The following is a 20,347-nucleotide window of genomic DNA, read 5'->3' as shown; positions in this document are numbered from 1 at the left end:
ATGTTTTGTTATTATTATTATTACTATTATTATTTTTTATTTTTTACTTCAAAGACCGTGAGTTTAAAATGGTGATAAGTGAAGGGAATGTGCAGAGAGAAAAGAGGAGGGGATATTAAGTGAAATGAATGGGCTAACTTTTATATGAATTTTCATTTAATGGCTAATACATACATTTATATGGATACTGTGTGTTAGTTGACTATTGTGGTATTGAGATGATATTTACGAAATAAAAAAATTTAAAAAATCATGTTTCTAGTTCCAACTTAAATGAGAGCTTAAAATTGGAACATACGAATTTGAAGGATTGTTGATAAAAGAACATAATGAACGCCAAATACGTGGATTCACAAAAAAAAAGTTGTTGATATTAAGATAAGATACTTTTGAACTTATTATCTACAACGACAAGTACGAGTGAGAAATCTAGAGAAAGAGAATGGGTGTTGAAAAACGGAGTGGGACAACTTCCTGTACAAAGATGTATTACACAAGTCCTATGAAACTGTGAAACTTGGAACGGGGAATACATGTGATGCGATCGTGAGGAAGAGGGAATCCTTATATATGAAATGAGATATAAATCCAACAAGGGCATTATTGTCCACTTGATATGTTTTTTCAATTATAATGATTGAAGATTATTAAAAAAAAAAGAATTATAAATTAATAAAAATCATTAAAAATAGATTTAGATAAATATCATATTTTAAAACATTAAGAATGACAAATATGATATTTAGATGTTTGATCGGACAAATATAATATTTTAACGTTTAATAAGGGTATATATGAAATTCTTCATTTTTTTTTAATAAATTAAGTCACAAAAACCTGATAATAAATTCATTTTGACCATTATACCCGGTCAACAGGTCATCCAACTTTCAAAAACTGCACTTCTAACCTAGATTTTAAATTTATTAAAAATTTGGTCCAAAAATGACACTTTTGGCCTAGATTTCAAATTTTATTACAAATTTGGTCCAAAATTTACACTTTTGGCCTAGATTTCAAAATCTTGTAATAGATTCATCCTAAATTTAATTTTTTTACATCTTTTTTCAAAATTATGTTTCGAATATGATTTTTTTTGCTTTAAAAATCATATTTGTACACAAAAAAACATATTTTACTCATTTCTTCACCTCTCTCTCTCTCTCTCTCTCTCTCTCTCTCTCTCTCTCTCCCCCCCCCCCCCCCAAGCCTCAAGGGTTTTCTCTAGAACTTCTTAGGTGTTAGTAGCGAGCCCTGAAGCCCCGAAAAGCCCCAAGAAGTAGAGCTTTCAGCTTAGAAGTTATGCTCATGCAGAGCCCGATTTCTTGCTAAACCACCAGTAAGTTAAGTTATGTTCACCGTACTTAAAGTATAACTTATGTTTAAGTTCATTATCATTATTATGAACTTATAAACAATATTTATCAGTGATTCAAATTCGTTATACTGATTGATCTACTTACGGGAGATGTGTCTAGAATTGTCACGTTGGCTAGGTTATTGGATTTTAGAAAGGTTATACGCTGAAATGGTCCCGCCTCCCAACTGTCCTACTTGGCTGATCCTTACTTGATAGATCGTAAAGTAGACTTTGAGTTAATGATAAATCTAGACTAATAATTAGTCGCAATAAATAATATACTAAGACTTAGTGATAATGAAACTAGGTTACGTCAAAGGAAAAGAAAATTGCTAAAAGCGAAGTGCTGTCCGGATTTCGAATCATCACTTTAATAAGTGAGTGCATAGTTACTTTCATCTCACACATAATTCTATGAAGTATTTAATGTTAATACATGTTATATGTGCTTATTATCTGTGTTCCTAATATCTATGCCAGATGAACGATTCATACATGTTTAATTTGATTTAAACTGTATATGTATTTTACACCTACAAATATGTTGGGTAAAGATGGGTAGATGAAAAATGATATAGATGATGAAAGATGAATTAAATGATGAGAGGCCCTGACTTTAAAGTTGATTCAGTCGTCTAGTGGAATATAGATAACGACCACAGACTATTCTAGATAGTCTAGTGGAACGCTGGCAGGCTCGCAACTTGTAGGTGTTTTTGAACTAAGTGTTCACCAGGTGTACTCCATCCCCCGCATGTTTGCCTTACTAGCATATATAGCTAAGTAATCCCCTAAGAATTTTTGTTTATCCCAAAGATAATCCTTAGGATATGTCCCTTAAATTTTCTGCTTTAGGGATAGAAAATGAGGATAACGGGAATGAGTAATCGAGTTGAATGATTTGATGAAAATAAAGAATTTAATTATTGTGGTTTGAAAAATCTATGTGCTCACCAGGCTCCCAGGCCTAACCCACTTAGTTTCTTGTATTACAGGTAGTGGCACAAGAGCACATGTGTGATGATCTGGAGAGATTTATGAATTATAGGCCAGTAGAATAATAGATGTTTGTAAGGCCTATGTTATTTCCGTTTATCCTTATGTAATGTATTGATGATAACATCCTAAGATTTTTAATATAATTAAAACATATTTCTTTGAAAATGCTTTGATAATATCTTTATCATATTTTGGGAACAAATTCTGCAATATTATTCTTTAAAATGATACTCTAATTTTTAAATAAAGCATAAACAAATCGGTCTTTTCTAGCCGTGAAATTGGGGATGTCACAGACCGAAACATGAAGAAGTTAAATATGATCATGGATCACGAGCCCTTGCTACTTTCCATAGGATCAAAAGATAACTAGTTCTCCTATGTTTGGCGTTCAGTCAAATATATGAATTTATAATGCCATCAGCACATTACTTCTAAACCTTGAGTATTTTACTAAGGATTAAGTACTGACATTTACAAAAATGTGCAGTGACTATAATAAAGTAAGAAGACTGAAACATGGAGAAGATAATTTGATCATGAATGCCAAGCCCTTGCTACTATTCATAGGATCAAAAGACAAATCTTTTCCCATATGTTTGGTCTATGGTATTATAATTGAAGTTGTTTATACTCTGATTCATAAGATAGTTCTAATTTATTTAAATATGGAGCATTCTAACATGTTAAAAGAAAGTCATGAAATCTATGAAACTAGTATAGTAGCAATAGTTCAAAGTTGATTCAAATATTTGATTAAGATGTGTTATTGTGGTGTGAATATCTACTGAAATTAGTCTAACTAATGGATCGTTCAGATTGACCACAATATATACTAATTCAAATACATACAAATGGTTTAGGTGAAGAGTACTTGTGGAATCATGGTCTTGAATATATAAATGAGAAATGCATTACCAAGTATCCAGTTGGATCGGGTTTTGGATATCATTTGACCTCGAGTCTCATGATAAATGCAAATCTCCTTTATCAAGATAGACGATGAATACATCACTAGGTGATGTGAATATCTATTGGAATTAGTTTGCACTAATGGACCGTTCAAATTAACCACAATACATGGTAAGACCAACTTCATATGAACATGAGTCTAGAACCTTTCAGGTATTTAGAGCTCTCATAAAGCGACGTTAAGAATCAACTGGCAATAGGATGAGACACTCATAATGAGCATCTCAATCCAAACTTTATCGATCATCTAACGAATTGTTCATTGATTTTGTACTAGATGGGTTGCACTATGTTTACTAACAATTCATGCACTGTACCATGAATAGTGTTATGAGAAGTCCTTTGGTCTTGTACCAACTATGTTGGTTCATGAAACACTCTATGATATGTGAAGTGGGATTCACTCCTCGCTAGCACATATGTAAGTTTATGATTATGAGGCTTATGCTTGTCGTGAAGACTTATAGTTGTGGATTAAATGTGTTTCAGGTACTACAGATGATCGCGGGAAGGTGAAGGCTTGATTATACACATCCACATGCAGTTGATTTGTGTTTTCACATGTTTTGATACTCTAGTTTTAGGATTATTGGATTTGATACTTATGATTTTCTTGACTTGGGTTTTATGAAAGTAATGTTGACCTAAATTAAAAACGAAAAAATTGCTATGAAAAATGAGACGTTACACAGGCCAATGTATGTAGTTCTACTCATGAATTCGATTTCATAGGGTTCTTTAGTTTTTGTTTCATAAGCATGTTGTTATTATTAGTGAAAAGACATAAATCCAATTTACGTTGCATTTACCCTTATGAGTTAATTGAAATTCCACATATGCAATGTAATTGTAAGCTAAAAACCCCAATATCTTCAACCAAGTCTAGGTTTCTCCTTGTTTTGACCCAGTGTAAATCATGTGATTTAATACTCTTCTTTGACTTCTAACCTTGAAGATTTTTTCATGAACTTTACCTATTTTGATTTTTTTTGGTTTAGAATCTCAACGAGCATTATTTTCCTCAAATCATATTCAACCACAGCTGATTCCAACATCTCATCATCTAATACCAACAAAGAATCACCCTTTGTTTTATTGGAATATTGTATCTTTTGGTTAAGACTTGGGAAATTTAAGATGTTGGTCTTCCATAGTATGGAACTCTAGCATATCCACATCTATATCATTATATCATCTACTAGGTTTCTCGCCCATAATGAAGTTGTTATCAACATTGGTACCATCATATTCACTACCAAATTCTCCTAGTTATTCCTCATTGTTATTATTACCTACAAACTTTGAATTTATTCAACCTACATATTTGTAACAATCTTCTCCTTGTGTATCACAATTATCATTGTTAACAACTTGAAGCTCATCAGTTTTTTTAATTGGAACCACATCAGTTATCTCGACTAGAACATCATCATTTCTATTAACAGGAACATCATTATTGATTCCAACTAGAGTTAATTCATTAATATCAACCTGATCATTATGAATGCCAACTAAAGGTGCTTCATTAGTTTGAACTTCACTAGACTGTGAAACTTGATTGGATTGAGCTATATGGGATTGTCCACCTATTTAAGTATCTAGGACACAATAGACTTAAAATGAAAGATTTCTATTAGCATATACCTCAATCGGGTGTGATTGATTGTAGGGTTATGAAACAAGAACATCCAAATCAATATTCCTACTACAAGATCCAACTTCTTTTCTATCGACTTTTATCATGTTTAGTTTAGGTGAAACGTAATCATCCTTTCATTTATCAATCATAATTTTAGAAGGTGACATAAAATACTCATGAACCTCAATATGTCTTTGTATAGACTCTGATTACTTTGCATTGGAGAACATACATAACCAAATTAAATTCCCAATAGCCAGCAAGCCATAATCTAAGCGCACTTTCTAAAATTTTGGAATTTTAAAGAGTAGTAAATTGTTCGCCTATTAACGTACCCCTAATTCTTGAAGCATTATGCCAAGCTCTTGGACAGAGAAGATATCGATATTAACAATTCAATTTAGTCGACAATACCATCTCACACATCTTCGTCTCGGGAATTTTGTAAATATTCTACCATAATGAACTATTATCATGAAGTAGTTGTTACAGTTCGGGGTAATATAGGCACTTGGATATTCTGAGAAATGAGATTTTTTTTTTGGAAAGGGAACTTTCCTAACGAGGGTTTCCGGGTCAGCTTTCGCGCGAGAAATGAGATTTCACTTTCAAATCAAAGTATTTGGGGATATTCCTTAATCTTTGATTGGATAAGACTCAGAAGAGAAAAATAATAGAGAATGAAATGTATGAATTTTAAGAGTACCAGAAAACTAACCAAAAATTGGTTAAAACCTTCTTTGTCTGAAAACTATCAAAACTCTCATAAAACAGTTTTCTCAACAATCAAAACTGTCATAAATCCGGGTTTTCCATAAGGATTAATGCAAAGTCAAAAACGAGTCAAATATTCAAATTTTGGATTTTCTGATACATTTTTAATACAGCAATATAAGGATTAATGCAAAGTCAAAAACTGTCATAAAACAGTTTTCTCAGCTCGACCCTAGCCAGGGGCTCTGCCCCTTGGACCCCACTCCCAGGGGCGCTGCCCCGAACCCCCGCTCGTTCAGGGGCTTTGCCCCTAAATGATAGTCTACTTTTAGTCTTGAATAAACTTAAACAAGTGTGAACTTCGCACATTCCTTACTTGTTTAATATTCATCAAGATTGATTTTTGGTTAACAAGTCAACCCATTACACTTAAATACAATTAGTGAACCAAATCATCAACAATAGTTGTTTATACCTTCTACGAAAACCAAATTGGTAATGTAAGGAATATAAGAAAATGATTTAGAGAAGAAATTGAAGTTTTTTATTTTTCGAGATTAAACTCATCCTAAATCATACATATGCCCCCGTTGAGAATGTGGCCTACGTGTATACATTTCACAATATCACTACCATCTTCTTTCTTATGGCATTATAGAACGTCAAATATGTTTAATTTTCTGAAAGGAAGAAAGCGTGAAGAAGATATAAAGGAAGAAGACAATCATCAAGGAAGGCTATAGTTGAATTAGGGATTGATTCAATCACTTCTAGGTTTTAATTAGGAGTAGATTGACGACAACACATTAAAAGACATAAGTGTCCTTGTACAAACGAAAAATGGAGTAAATAACATAAATCAAATGGAATATCACATAATGACTATCCGTGTTTGATTTGGAAACCACATAAAACAACGATGTAGTGTTTAGGGTTGTAAACGAACCAAACAAACACGAACAAGGCTTGTTCATGTTTGTTTGTGTAGGGTTAACCTAACTAACAAACGAACACGAACGCTTAAACAAACATGTTTTCTTGTTTGTGTTTGTTTGTTTAAAAATTACATTGTTTTTGTTTGTTTGTTAAGATGTGTTTCTAATTTTACCAACCTTCATTGTTTTTCTAATTTTCATCGTTTGTGCATTTAATAGTTAAGAATTATATGTTATTCTATGATTGTGATTGACGATTCACACGGATTTAAATTTTAGTATACCTTTATATATATATATATATATATATATATATATATATATATATATATATATATATATATATATATATATATATATTAACAAATATTAACTAAACAAATATTAACGAACGTTCACGAACTTAAATAAACGAACGAGACCATTGTTCATGTTTGTTTGTTTAACTAAACAAACATAAAATTTTGTTGTGTTTGTTTGTTTATTATATAAACAAACATAAACGAACATTTTACCGAACGAACTACGAACGGTTTGTCAAACGTTTGGTTCATTTACAGCCCTAGTAATGTTAATCAATGTTATCTTAAGTTGTCATGTTTTAAAAATCATTAGATTTTTTTCCAGGCTCCTTCAAATGGATTGTAATGATTAGTTCACTTTATATTTATTATTTCATTATTATATTTAGTTTTAACTTTATTATACAAAAATTTGAAGTTTTTTTATTTGCTTATCATCGACGACGACGTTACTAATATATTTACAAGATTGGTCATGTTTCTTTCTTCTAATTTTATAATACATTTAATATAAACTTTTAATTTGTATTTGATATGAATGTGTCCCGCATACAGTTTTTTAGAGCTTCCAACTTTAAACTAAAATAAGAAATAAAAATAAAAAACTTAAAATACAAAAACTACTAATAGCATTAACAAAAATAATCTTTTATAATTTTACAAATTAACTTAATTACTCCTTTATAAAACAATTGTATGTTTTATATAATTTTATATGTTTATAAATTTTCAATTTATCAAGACAAAACATAAACTACATTTAGACAAAACTGCACAAATGGTCTCTGTGGTTTGCTGAAAATTATCACTTTGGTGCAAAAAATTTTGGACTAGCACCACAGGTCTAAAGTTTTCATTTTGTTGCTAGTTTGGTCTAATTTACTTTAAACTTTTTTGTAATGACGATTTTAGCCTTCTTTTTTGTTTTTTATGTTTTTTTATTTATTTAAATATTTTTATGACTAAAAGAAAATACCTCTCTCTCTCTCTCTCTCTCTATCAAGGGTTCCAAACTTCCAACATTCATTCTTCCCTCTCTTGTTTCTTGGAAACTCAGATGATGTTCTTCAAACTTCATACATTCCCAAACACTAAATTTGATTTAAACCTATTGATTTCTATCAAGCAAAACAAAACACCAACTTAAAGCTATTGATTTAAACCCATTGAATTCTATCAAGAAAAACAAACAAAAACCCATGGATCCCCTGTAAAACATTAACCCCAAAAAATCCTTTCTATTCATAAACTTCTATCAAGAATTAATCCCAAACACCTGCTTAAGCCTATCAATTTTTATCAAAAAAAAAAAAAAAGAAGAAGAAGAAGTAAACGACCTGTGAGCATTCAACTAACCCACGAGCCTCCCCGTCTGCACCGATGTTTCATTGTTCCTTCCCTCCTCCCCCTCGTGATCTACAGCTGGAGCATAAACAAGTAACCAATAGTTGCTTTAGTAGCCCTCGCTGAACCCACCAAGTTCGACAACAGCCTCACTGCCCCCATTCTTCTTCCCTTCTTTGGTTCACTCAAACAACAAGGGTATTTCCCCTTACTCATCCACAACCCAGCAGCCCCAAAATCACAGTCGCTCACTGTTTCTTCCCACCTGTATTGCTTCGTTCTCGTCGATCTGGAATTTCTCCCTCCTCAAGATCCGCAATTGCCGATACCTCCCTTGTTCTCCTTTTTGGCATGCGATGAACAATGTATCGAACCCCCCAAAATCGAAGTTGGTGTTCGATTTCTCCTCTACTTGCAATGACGCTTCCTTTCCTTCTACTGCCTTATGTTCATACGCGTTTATCCATTGCCCGATCATCCATTGAACACAAGAATGCCACTAAAAGCCCTAATTTCATTTTAGATTGTGAAAGGAAAAAATTCAGGAGAGAAAGAGAAAGAGAGAGAGAGAGAGAGAGAGAGAGAGAGAGAATTATTTTCTTTTAACTATGAAAATATTTAAATAAATAAATAAACTGAAAAAAAAACAAAAAAGAATGGTAAAGTCATCATTATAAAAAATTTTAAAGTAAATTGGACCAAACTCGCAAAAAATAAAAACTTTAGACATGTGGTGCTAGTCCAAAAAATTTTGGACCAAGGTGGCAATTTTTAGGACCAGTTGTGCAATTTTGTCCTACATTTAACATTTCACTATATCACTACTTTGAGTTCGAGGGCAGGCTGCCAGGCTCGATATAGGACTTTAATCGAATCCAGTTAAAAGGGCAGCCCATCTAATTAGACCCTTTATTAGTCTTAAAGGACCCTTCTAATCATTACCTTATTTTTTTTTCTTAAATAAACAAATCATTATACTAATCATTACCTTTTAATAATCATCATTACATAATAATTTTATGTCTTTTATGTATAATTATTAAGTCAAAGTATTTTAATAATCTTTTTTAAACTTGCAAAATAAAATATGTTAAATATAATTTTTTTATATATATATTTTTTTTAAACTTGCAAAATAAAATAGTTAAATATAATTTTTTATATTTTTTTTAAACTTGCAAAATAAAATAGGTAAAATATAATTTTTTATATATTTTTTAGGTTATTAAATATAATTTTTTTTTTATATATTTTTTAGGTTATTTGTATGTAATTTATTAAAATTGTTTTATTTAAAAATATTATAACAAAAGACTACAAATATAACATACTAATAATAAAACAAAATTTTGAAAGCAATACATATCAAAAGAGTTCAATTACATTCATACTTAATCCGTGATATGTATCCAAGGTATTTCAGAACTACGAGGCCTATGTTGATTGTATAATTCGAAACGCGACCAATACATAGTTTGCCAGAAAGATGCAGACGAGCTTTTATGAGCATTCCTATATGTTGTGGTTGGAGGCATTGGGTAATTTCCTTTTAAAAACACCGAAATATAATGTCTGCCTACAAGTACCACTGTAATGTTTCGGTGAGATTGAAACTCTTCAGGACCTCTCCAAAGAGGGAAGCAGGTTGTAGATTGTTCATGGCTTAGACAATGAACAATCACACCAAACTTGTTGGCAATCAAGTAACCAGTCAAAGGCATAATCATCCAATGTCGCAAATATGCAGGTGACTCGAACCAACACAAAGACTCGTATACCTCATTGAACCCATCAGTAAAAACTTGTTGGTATGCATAAAATGGACTTTCTAACTCTTCAAGCAATTGTTGCCTAATGTATAGCCATTGGTCTTCACTGTGCCCTAGACTAACAGCTACCGCTCGAAACCCACAGTTTCCATCACCGAGTACATCTTGTATCTTGTCGATGTAATCATGAAATACATCAGGAATACTCTTCATTAGGAATGGATCATGCATTCGTGGTTCTTCATTTAAGTCAATGGCGTACGAATAATTATGCCTTTCAGGTTCTTTATTTAAATCCAACCCAATGAACTCTGATGTGGTAGAGTCATTGCATCTAGGAGGAGCTTGATTTGGAGGGTTGACATTCTTTTTATGTTGTTTCTTCATACTCGGCCGTCCGCGGGTCTTATTTTGAACTGTAGGTTCTCACACATCAATTGTGCGCGAATCGTATATCTCTTTTAGTTTTTCAAATAAAAATTTTTTCCTGCTTCTGTCTGCTTGTTGAAATTTTCTTTATACTTTTCAACTTCATCGTCGCAACAAATATTGCCTTTTTTTTCAGGCTTCGTATCAAAAATACTAAGCTTTCTCCAAAAGATATCTATTAAATCCAAGGGTATTTCTTCACCTGTATTAAAATACAAAATAAATATTTTTGTAATATTTAAAATTTTATATATGTTGTAATTGAACATACTAACCTGAGCTTAAGTAAACAGAAAGCATGCAAGCACATGGTAACCCACAACTGGTACGGACTTTGCAACCACAATTTGAGGAGTCTAACTTTGACACATTTAACCTTTGGAGCTCTCCTACTATTATATCAAGAGCTTCGTTTGAAACAGAACCTCTTAGTAACCCGAAGCAGTACAAATTATGATGCTTATATCGGAAAATTAAGCTTTTCTCAAAGCTTTCATTGATTGAAGTGAGTTGTGATTGCACAATTTCATTAATTCGTTGCACAAATCTATCGAGATTAGAACTTGCAGAGTCCAAAAATCTCTTTAAATTGGCATGTGCACTCTCGACTCTATTGGTTGTGTTGTTTCCAAAATTAAGATGTTGATCAATCCAAACAGATACAAACATTTCTTTGTAGTTGTTCAACCAAGTATCTTCTATGTATTTCAAAACACCTGAATGTTGTGATTTAGAAGTATAGTTAACAAATACGTAAATAAATAATCATATGAAGGTTATGATTTAGAAATATCGCTAAAAAACAAGCTTACGTGGATATTTTATCAACATTGATTGAAGTCGCATGTAGTTTTTCGTGTAATCCATCAATGTTGGAGAATCAATTAGTAAGTTCCATAATGATCTAAAAGACCGTCGATCATCTTCCAACGTGATACTTTTATTGCAATGCTTCAAAATGTTTTGTTCAATATGCCATCTACAAAGTAATCGGGCAGCATCCGGAAAAATTGTTTCACATGCCTTGATGAGTGCCAACTCTCTGTCTGTGATTATTACACGTGGGTGCATACATGTATCAAGCGTCGAATTTAGACAATTTAACACCCAAGTATAGTTGGCCTCCTTTTCCCTATGTATAAAGGCAAAGCCTACAGAGAATGTCTTTTGAGTTGATGTAACACCAACAATTTGCACCAACGGCTTGTTATATTTGTTGGTTTTATACGTGGCATCTATTATCAACACATGTGGAAATGCACGCCATATCTTCCAAGACGTTGGATGAACGAAGAATAAATTTTCTAACTCATTTGAATCGCCTGTAGTAAACTCATAAACATAATCATTGGTGTGTAAAAGGGACATAAGAACCTGCATTGGAGTTCTTCCTGCTTGCTCGTGCATCCGAATCTTTTGTTGTGCATTGTATATTGTTTTAATTGTCGACACATTGTTTTCGTTTTGAACCTTCAATGCTGATAGGATGTCACGTGGCGCCACGTTCTTTCTTGTTAAATTAGCCACCAAACGAGTCTCATCGACTGATAACCGTCTTGCAAATGGATGACCTTCCATATGTTGTGCTGGTGGATGATTATGTTCATCACATATTACTCTTAGCGTCCATTTATCATGTTCTTTTGAATACTTTCCTTCCAACTGAAATTGACAATTAGTCCTTTTGCTTCCAGATGCTCTACTTGTATACTCTTTAGGTTTATACTCTCTGCCACGATCACATATAAGTATAACTGTATGCACGTAGCCGTTCCCATATGCCTTTGATCTTCTAGTAACAATGACATATCCTAAAGAACGTGCGGTGTTTTGTGTCCACTCCAATAATTCTTCACGAGACTTGAACTTCTGCAATCAAATTTCAAGTGATTTAGTATATATGTTGTATTTGAAAGCATAATAATTGATATAATTATATAACCTGATTGGTAGAAAATGCCGAAGTTTTTGTAGAAAAATCTTTATCTCTAGCCGACAAGTTGATTCCAAAAAACTTAAACATCTCTAAATAAAATAAAAAAAACAAAAAAAAAAACAAAAAAAACAAAAAAAAACAAGATAAATAATTAGAATATTGCACAAATATAAAAATGAGAAATACATAAAAATAAATATTTTATAAAATTTTAATACTAAAAAAAACTTATTTAAATAACTTTTATAAGAAAAGACCTATTTTTTTAAAAATATATATATAACTTCCGTTTTTTTTAAAGCCCACCATTTTAAGCCCAATTCAATATTTTTAATACCCTAAACCATCCATATAAATTAGAAAATAAACCCTAAAATCATAAACTATTATTAGCCATCATCAAAAATTCTCTCATCCCCACAAATCTGTGAGCACGAGCAACCTCCATCTTCGTCCGACCAGGAGCCGCGACCACCTCCACCACTGGCAGCAACATCTATTTTCCGATCACGGTTACAACCAAAGTGAAAACGACGACCACCACCCCCTCTCCTCTAGCCCATTTCTTTCTTGATCTCTCCACCAACGAATCTGTCTCATCTCTTTCTCCTTACATTTCCGACAACACCCAAACATCCCACTCATCTCCTTCACCCGTATTTGTCCCTCCCTCATCTCTTTCTCCTTCAAAAACTTCGACATTTGGACCACCACCTATCGATTTCTCTCCCTCTCTCCCTCTTTCTCTCCCTCTCTCTCTCTCTCTCTCTCTTTCTCTTATTTTCTGTCATGACCGGATGTTGTAGAAACACCACCGGTGGTCGGACCGGAGGTGGTTACGGCGGTGTTCAGTGGAGGTGTTAGGTTGCGTTGGATAATAAGAGTGGGCAGAAAATATATTTACAAGCATTTCCATTTTACCTTAAGTTTAAAAACAGAAGCTATTGTTTGTTTACATTAAAAATGTATGTTTTGATTTTATATTAGATATGTGTTATAGTTGGATTAGTTGACAATTAATTGGGTATTAAGAGGATACATATTTCAATGTTTGAAATTTGTAGATAATTGTAAAGATCAAAATTGTATTTGTAAATATCGATATTGAATTTGTTATAAAATTAAATAAGATGGTTAGGTTATTTATTCGTTCAATGATTTCTTTTACAGAAAAAGAAAAAGCTGAAAAATATTAAATTTGCAGAGTCAAACAGTTTAATTTCCTAGATATTGAAAAAAACATCATTTTGACTAAAAAATATCATAATTACAGGGTCCTATAAGGAAATATGGGATCCAAATAGGAGGATCCTTGTTTTATTATTGGAATGTTTTATTATTGGAATTTGAAGACGTTAAAGTTATGTTCTTATGTTGCATTCGGTAATGAAAATGTTTATGTGTCGGTACTTTAATGGTGGTGGCCAGCCCCTACCGAAGGTGGAAAGATGTGCAGAGCAATATGGATTAAATACATATTATATTTTATATAATATATTGTATTAGACTTATTATTATTTATAGGTGCACAAAACCGGGTTTTTTTTAAATACTGATCACTTTTGGTCATTAAAGTCAAAATAATATCGAGATATTTATAATATATTGTATTAGACTATTATTTAGAGGTGCACAAAACCGGGGTTTTGTTAAAAAAACTAATCACTTTTGATAAATAAAATCAAAATCATATCGAGTCCAAACCTAATTCCAAGAAAAAATATCTGAACATATAAGAACCTGTTATATACTTGTATCAACCAGTTTGAAGAAACCTATTTATTTGTAAGTATTTTTGTATTTCTATAGTTTTTAATCTTCAAAAAATATAAGTCCGGATATCCAAGATAATACAAGGGTGAAAAGTGGTCTTAGAAAACCCTTAAAACTTGTATTTAAAAAAAAAAATTGAAAACAACACATTTTTTACTAAATTGAGAAAATACTAATTGAACACAACAAATTTTTTACTACATAAAAATCGGGAAAACTGTTTTTCTAGAATAATAATATCCTCAAATTGGTATTAAAGCATCCATAATCGTAAATTCAATAATAGAATTGACTCAGTCACAAGTTTAGTTGTCATTCAATAGATGAAATTCTACAAGAGTGAGATGTCATCTTGATATTTAATGGATTTGAAGTTCAATAACCATTGAACTTATACATATTAGCTTTTGTAACTTTCTATTAAACTTTATATAATTGAATATTGATTGAGTTTCATGAAATCCATTAAACACTATGAAATTCAATGTAACGTGAATACCTAACTATAGGTTTGGCTTCAAACCAATGTTGTTTCAACCGAACAAGTTTTTAAATTGTATCAAATTGGTTTTGGGTCATAAACATAAACGGGTTTTTTTATGCACCTCTAATTGCATCAAGCTTCGGCCAAATAATTGTAGCCGGTTACACAACAAACATATTATTTGTTCACTTAAACTGGTTTACAAATCTTATTTTTCAGATTAAAACCAGGTTGAAAACAGTTTGGTTCTTAATTGATTACGTCCATCCTATATGAAACGAGTTTAATAAGTTTGTTTGAAAATACGAAGTATCAAGAGATCATAAATACCTGATAAGTATTAAACTCATTCCAAACGACTTTTTACCAAACAAAACATATCATTTTCTTGAAAGAATTCTTTTATCACTATGAAACTTTCTTCCTTCGAAACGAGTTTAATAAGTTGGCAAATGGTCACTTTCACTCACATGAAACGAAACTCCACACAAATAATTACAACCATCAATGATTCCCTTTTAAGAAATAAAAAAGCAAAGATAATAATTATACGTCCCAACTTCCTACTAATCAAGAACTTAATTCAACGGATTAAACCTTATAATTAAGCTCTTAATTATATCTACAAAATTAACGATTAAATACTCTATGAAATGAAACTATCGACTTTAAACAGATATGTACTAAATGTTAATGCTCCTATTTACACCATAGAAGTTGGGCAAAACTTATTAACTTACTAGTGATTAGTTGTTCAGTTCTCCTCGAGCTTATATACAGTCTTGACGTATTCTTCCGCATCCCAAAGAAACGACCCAAAAGCAACAGCCTCCAACACAAATCTTTTCAAGGTTGCGAATGATGTCAATATTACGTCATCAGAGTCCACGTCACCAAACAGCCCAAAGCTATGTCTAGCGATGAGATTTATAGCCTCCTTAGAGTTTGGTTCACCGCATTTCACTAACGAATCAGGGGCAAACCCCATCAAGTATGAACTTAATTTCTCTTGTTTCTTTTTACATGTTGAAATTGTGTTGGGAGGTGAACCGAAGACCAGGTTTTTGTTTCGTCGGAGAGTGTAAAACTCCGGGAGGGGAAGGTGGTTGCCGGAGTTCAACACCATGTCATCAATGGGATCGGTGAAGCTCATCTCTAGTTGGTGGCGCAAGGTGGCGGATTTGAGAAAATACCCAAACAGAATCGAAGATGTGTAGATATGACGGAGATTGAGACGTTTGATTTTTGTTGTGGCCCAGTTGTCCGTGACACTAAAGTCTGGTTTCCATCCGATGACGGAGGTTAGATGTGTTCTTATCATCTCTAAGATCTCGGAGTTATGAATGGACTCCAGTTCCCAATCCTTTGAAGGCAGGATTTCTAGTCTATCGTTGTAGATACACATTGAAAGCTTTGGGATTAGATAGACTTTGATTTCGGTGAATTTGTAGAGGATTAACATGTACATGACATCTTCTACTGCGGTTTTGCATTCACGCCTTTTCAGCTCTGCAATCCTCCTGTCGATTTACTTGAATTAGCAAAAATTAGGTTACCAAAACTGCAGTAAAGTGATAAATAGACCAGGTAGTTAGCATTAAAGTAACTGTAACTCGGAGAAATTAGGTCATGAGGTTTAGCAGATTTAGCTTATTAATGCGTAAAGTATCTGTAGATTGTGAGTTGGGGTCCATCTTGTAGCTTTTAATGGAAGTTCTGTTTGTTCTAGATTATTAAATACGTGCATACTTGTCGATCGACTTTTTTAGTTTTACCCTCACATATGAAAATAAAACCCTAGCAACATGCGTTAACCAAGTGAAAATTGACATAAAACTGGTGGCGATGATTGATTCTGTTTTGGAAATTATCTCAACTTAGAAACAGATCTGATGTTACTAAATCAGTTCTAGGTTTCTATGAAGATATAGATGGAGAACTTCAACAAGTACAAGATAAATAACATCCGATCAAAATCTATGAGAATAGAGGTTGAAAATACTGAAGAACAGAGTACTCACCTATGAAGATGAGCTTCACTCGAATCAGCGGTGAGTGACATACGCGCGTAAGCTTCATCGAGTTCCGCCACCAATTTCTCCAACGTATCCGCCACAGCGTCATGAAACGACTTCCGTTCATTCAATAACACACTCGACAACAACCTCCCCGCCGGCGTCGCCGGCTCAATCGGCGTATTCAAACTACTAAACTCACAGTAGCTACTACCTCCACTACTAAAACCGCCATTATTACTCGAAGAAGCAACCAAAACCGCCGAACGACACCGCTTCTCCACTGACAAACCGGAAAAAGTGAACCGATTATGTAAACGTCCGTTCAGTCGAGGATGATTCTTCACCGTAGAAGGTAAAGAGTAGGAAGCGATTACCAGATGCTTGTTGACGTTGAAAGAAGAAGTGAGAGGATATTCCATCCGCAATAATTGAACAGTTGAAAATACGAGTGTGGGGGTTTGATTGAGATATATATACAGAAAATATAGTTACAGAGGTTGAAGAGGATAAGGATTTTGGGGATAGAGGTTTGTTAATAGGTTATCATAAGGAGTGGGAATCTATCTGGTGTTGCGTCGCTAGGACACGATACGGTGGTCTGACTCAATACGAACAATGACCTATCTTATCTTTACGTGAATATTTTACTTTTTTGCCCTTTTCATTGTAAGACAACAATGTTTTTGATAGGGTATCACTCTTTGGTAAATTATTATTTAATTTCTTTTAGGACGGCTATTTGTTATCTATGCCTTTTTCTAAGGCTCGTTAGAGAAAGAAAGTATGGATTGATCTAGTTAATAACTATATAAGTATATAACTCTAACATTGATTTAAATGATAATCATAAATCTTTACTTCAATTTTTTTAACATCCTATTTTTTTTTCTAAGTCTCATATCCAAATACAAATTAGTTAATAGTAATACAATATTACAATGGATGAGAAGACAAACGAATAACAAATTATACGGTTTAATTTGATACCATACAGATCAAGAATTATTACCTAACAATTTTCTAATTTGATATGTAGAAATCAATTACATTCATGTGGAGAGAATTGTTGAAAAATTAATAGGATTTGTTTTTTTGTTTTTTTTTTTTAATGTCAATGCGTATATGATAATGAGTATATCATAAATTTCGTAAAGAATAATCTATCTATTTTTTCAACCAAATTTTGTAACTATCGTTTTGTAATGTTGCATTAAATTGTGGTAAATATCGATTGTTGTTTTGTTCCAATTTGCAAACAAAAATACCCGAAATTTATGGAGAAATCCAAACCGGATGTTTAGGCCAGGTAGAAGGCTGGGACCTTTAAAAAAAATCAAATATGTTCCTATATTTTTCTTTTAATATCTCTTAGTATCGTTCTATCTTCTTAAATAATATTTGTTATATATGATAAAAGACAAAATGATAAAATTGGTCTACGTGATTTGTTGAAAATTATCACTTTGGTCCAAAAAGTTTTGAACTTGTACAATCTGTAAAAACTTTTGATTTAGTTGTGATTTTGTCCAATTTGTTTTAATTTTTTTTAAAATAACAAATTTACCATTTATATTTTCATTTTTTTATTATTTTTTATTTAATTTAACTATTTTCTAAATTAAAAAAAATCACCAAACCACCTATTGCTAGCCCACACACCCACCTCTCTCTCTCTCTCTCTCTCTCTCTCTCTCTCTCTACTGTAGGAATTCATTATTGTCACCGCAAACCAAATGTTATCATCTTCCTTCATCTTCTCTGACTTGTAACTACTGCAAAGCACCCGTCTTGAGGTAATTACACTAGATCTTGAGGGTGAAAACCACAACACCCAGCTCTAAATCATGCGTCAGATATGAGGCTTCAGCTACCTCGAACAGTAAGCTATCATGTGACCCCTCTGCATCAGAACTGCACCCAAACCCGTGATCGAAGTATCATAATAAACCATGAAGTCCTCAACACCTTCTGATAATGTCAAAATCAGCACCTCACACAATCTCTGCCTCAGGGTCTCAAAAGTTGCCTGCTGCTAAGGCTCCCAACGAAAAGTGATGGTCTTCTTATCAACCGAGTCGAAGGAATCGTTATCTTGGAGAAATATTGAATTAATCTTTGATGGTAACCTTCTAAACAAAGGAAACTTCAATTATCAGACGGAGACCTCGGAACCTCCCATCTCATCATGGCATCGACCTTGGCCGGATCATCCAGAATAGCGTTCTGGTTGACAAGGTGCCCCAAAAACTGCTCCTCGCGCAACTAGAACTTACACTTGGGGAAATTTGCATAAAGTCTCTCCCTCCTCAAGTTCTCTAAAACCTCCCTCAGGTGCTCCTCATGTAGCTCCTTGGTTTTGGAATAGACCAGGATATCACCAATGAATACAATCATAGACCAATCCAACATCAGCCTACAGATGTGGTTCATAAGTTCCATGAACGCGGTTGGAGCATTGGTGAGCCCGAAGGGCATCACCACAAACTCGTAATGACCATAACAAGTCTGGAAGGCCGTCTTCTGAACATCCTCGTCTCTGGCCCTCATCTAATGGTAACCTGGATGTAGATCAATCTTGGAAAACCAAGATACACCCTGGAGATGGTCAAACAAATCATCAATCCTCGGGAGTGGATAACGATTCTTCACAGTTAGATTATTTAACTCCCGATAATCAATACACATCCAATGAGACCTATCCTTCTTCTTCTTCACGAAAAGGATCGATGTTCCCCACAACGAACTGCTCAGACGAATGAAACCTTTGCTTAACAGCTTCTGCAGCTGTGTAGACAACTCTTGCATCTCTGGAGGAGCTAACTGATACGGTGTTTTGGCTATCTGAGCCACACCAGAAACTAGGCCAATCCTAAACTCCACCTGCTTCTTAGAAGGCACTCCAGGAAAATCCTCCAGAAACACATCCGGCTACACCTGCATAATCGACACATCATTCATGGTCTCCTTACCCTTATCCTGGGTATCCATAACATAGGCAACAAATCCGTAACAACCCTAATGAAGATAGCGTCTGGCCCTAGCCATTGAATATAGAATTGGCCCATGTTGATCTCTTTCTCCCTGAACCACCAACTCTCCCCCATGCGGGGTCCGAAAACGCACTAACTATTGCTTACAATCAATCATCGCCCTATTGGGGCTCAATCAGTCCATCCCTACGATAAACATGTTCATGCGTTGTTGGGTTATTTAAATAGATTATGTCAAATTGTATTATGTATGTAGTAAGCCTTTTGCAGATTGGGAATGTTCATCCATTATGTAGCTAGGGTTTAGCTTTAAATACTGCATGCATGTGCAATATTAGGGTTAATCGTCTAGTGATTCCCTACCGTGTCTTTAGAGTAGAAGTTCTTCATCAATCTCTTCTAAGACACTTATTATTAATCATTCAGCACTAGTTTGATTATTCCATTCTTGTTTGATTTACTTTTCTGTTTAGAATCTTTCAATCAACTCATGATTTATTCTAACACACGCAAAGGAATGGAAACCAAATCAATCGGATACTGCTCGCTGAACATCTAAAGAACACAACCCCGATGAACCCTCGACGCCCAAACATATCAATCATCTATAATCTCAAAATCTAAAGGACAATCCAGCTCCCCCGGAGCTCCAGAAAACCTCTTGCTAAGCTTAAGCTATATAA

General features: G+C 33.4%; 2 protein-coding genes across 2 annotated transcripts; both read right to left on the bottom strand.

Moving 5' to 3' along the window:
- Positions 1-10,495: 10,495 nt before the first annotated feature.
- Positions 10,496-13,101, bottom strand: LOC145046986 (PKS-NRPS hybrid synthetase cheA-like). Its single transcript, XM_078995240.1, has 5 exons — positions 12,987-13,101; positions 12,406-12,488; positions 11,276-12,332; positions 10,739-11,179; positions 10,496-10,665 (listed from the first exon to the last, which is right to left on the bottom strand). Exons 1-5 carry the CDS (start codon positions 13,099-13,101, stop codon positions 10,496-10,498), a joined length of 1,866 nt encoding a protein of 621 aa, XP_078851366.1.
- Positions 13,102-15,101: 2,000 nt separating this feature from the next.
- Positions 15,102-17,186, bottom strand: LOC145048455 (UV-B-induced protein At3g17800, chloroplastic-like). Its single transcript, XM_078996936.1, has 2 exons — positions 16,678-17,186; positions 15,102-16,176 (listed from the first exon to the last, which is right to left on the bottom strand). The coding sequence occupies exons 1-2, from the start codon at positions 17,091-17,093 to the stop codon at positions 15,411-15,413; spliced, it is 1,182 nt and encodes a 393-aa protein (XP_078853062.1). The 5' UTR covers positions 17,094-17,186; the 3' UTR covers positions 15,102-15,410.
- Between the last annotated feature and the right edge of the window lie 3,161 nt (positions 17,187-20,347).

The sequence above is a fragment of the Lactuca saligna genome, chromosome 5, assembly GCF_052625555.1.
Source record: "Lactuca saligna cultivar CGN05327 chromosome 5, ASM5262555v1, whole genome shotgun sequence".
In the NCBI taxonomy this organism is placed as follows: Eukaryota; Viridiplantae; Streptophyta; class Magnoliopsida; order Asterales; family Asteraceae; genus Lactuca; species Lactuca saligna.
Note: the sequence above shows the minus strand (reverse complement) of the source record. Positions and strands in the feature narration are given on the sequence as shown.

Excerpts from the sequence above, each read along its gene's own strand:
- LOC145046986 (XM_078995240.1), bottom strand. The coding sequence starts at position 13,101 with ATGTCGAAGTTTTTGAAGGAGAAAGAGATGAGGGAGGGACAAATACGG. Across the intron at positions 11,180-11,275 it reads AATGTTGATAAAATATCCAC|GTGTTTTGAAATACATAGAA; the intron begins GTAAGCTTGTTT and ends CACAACATTCAG. Across the intron at positions 10,666-10,738 it reads TTCTGTTTACTTAAGCTCAG|GTGAAGAAATACCCTTGGAT; the intron begins GTTAGTATGTTC and ends ATTTTAATACAG.
- LOC145048455 (XM_078996936.1), bottom strand. The coding sequence starts at position 17,093 with ATGGAATATCCTCTCACTTCTTCTTTCAACGTCAACAAGCATCTGGTA. Across the intron at positions 16,177-16,677 it reads AGTGAAGCTCATCTTCATAG|GAGGATTGCAGAGCTGAAAA; the intron begins GTGAGTACTCTG and ends GTAAATCGACAG.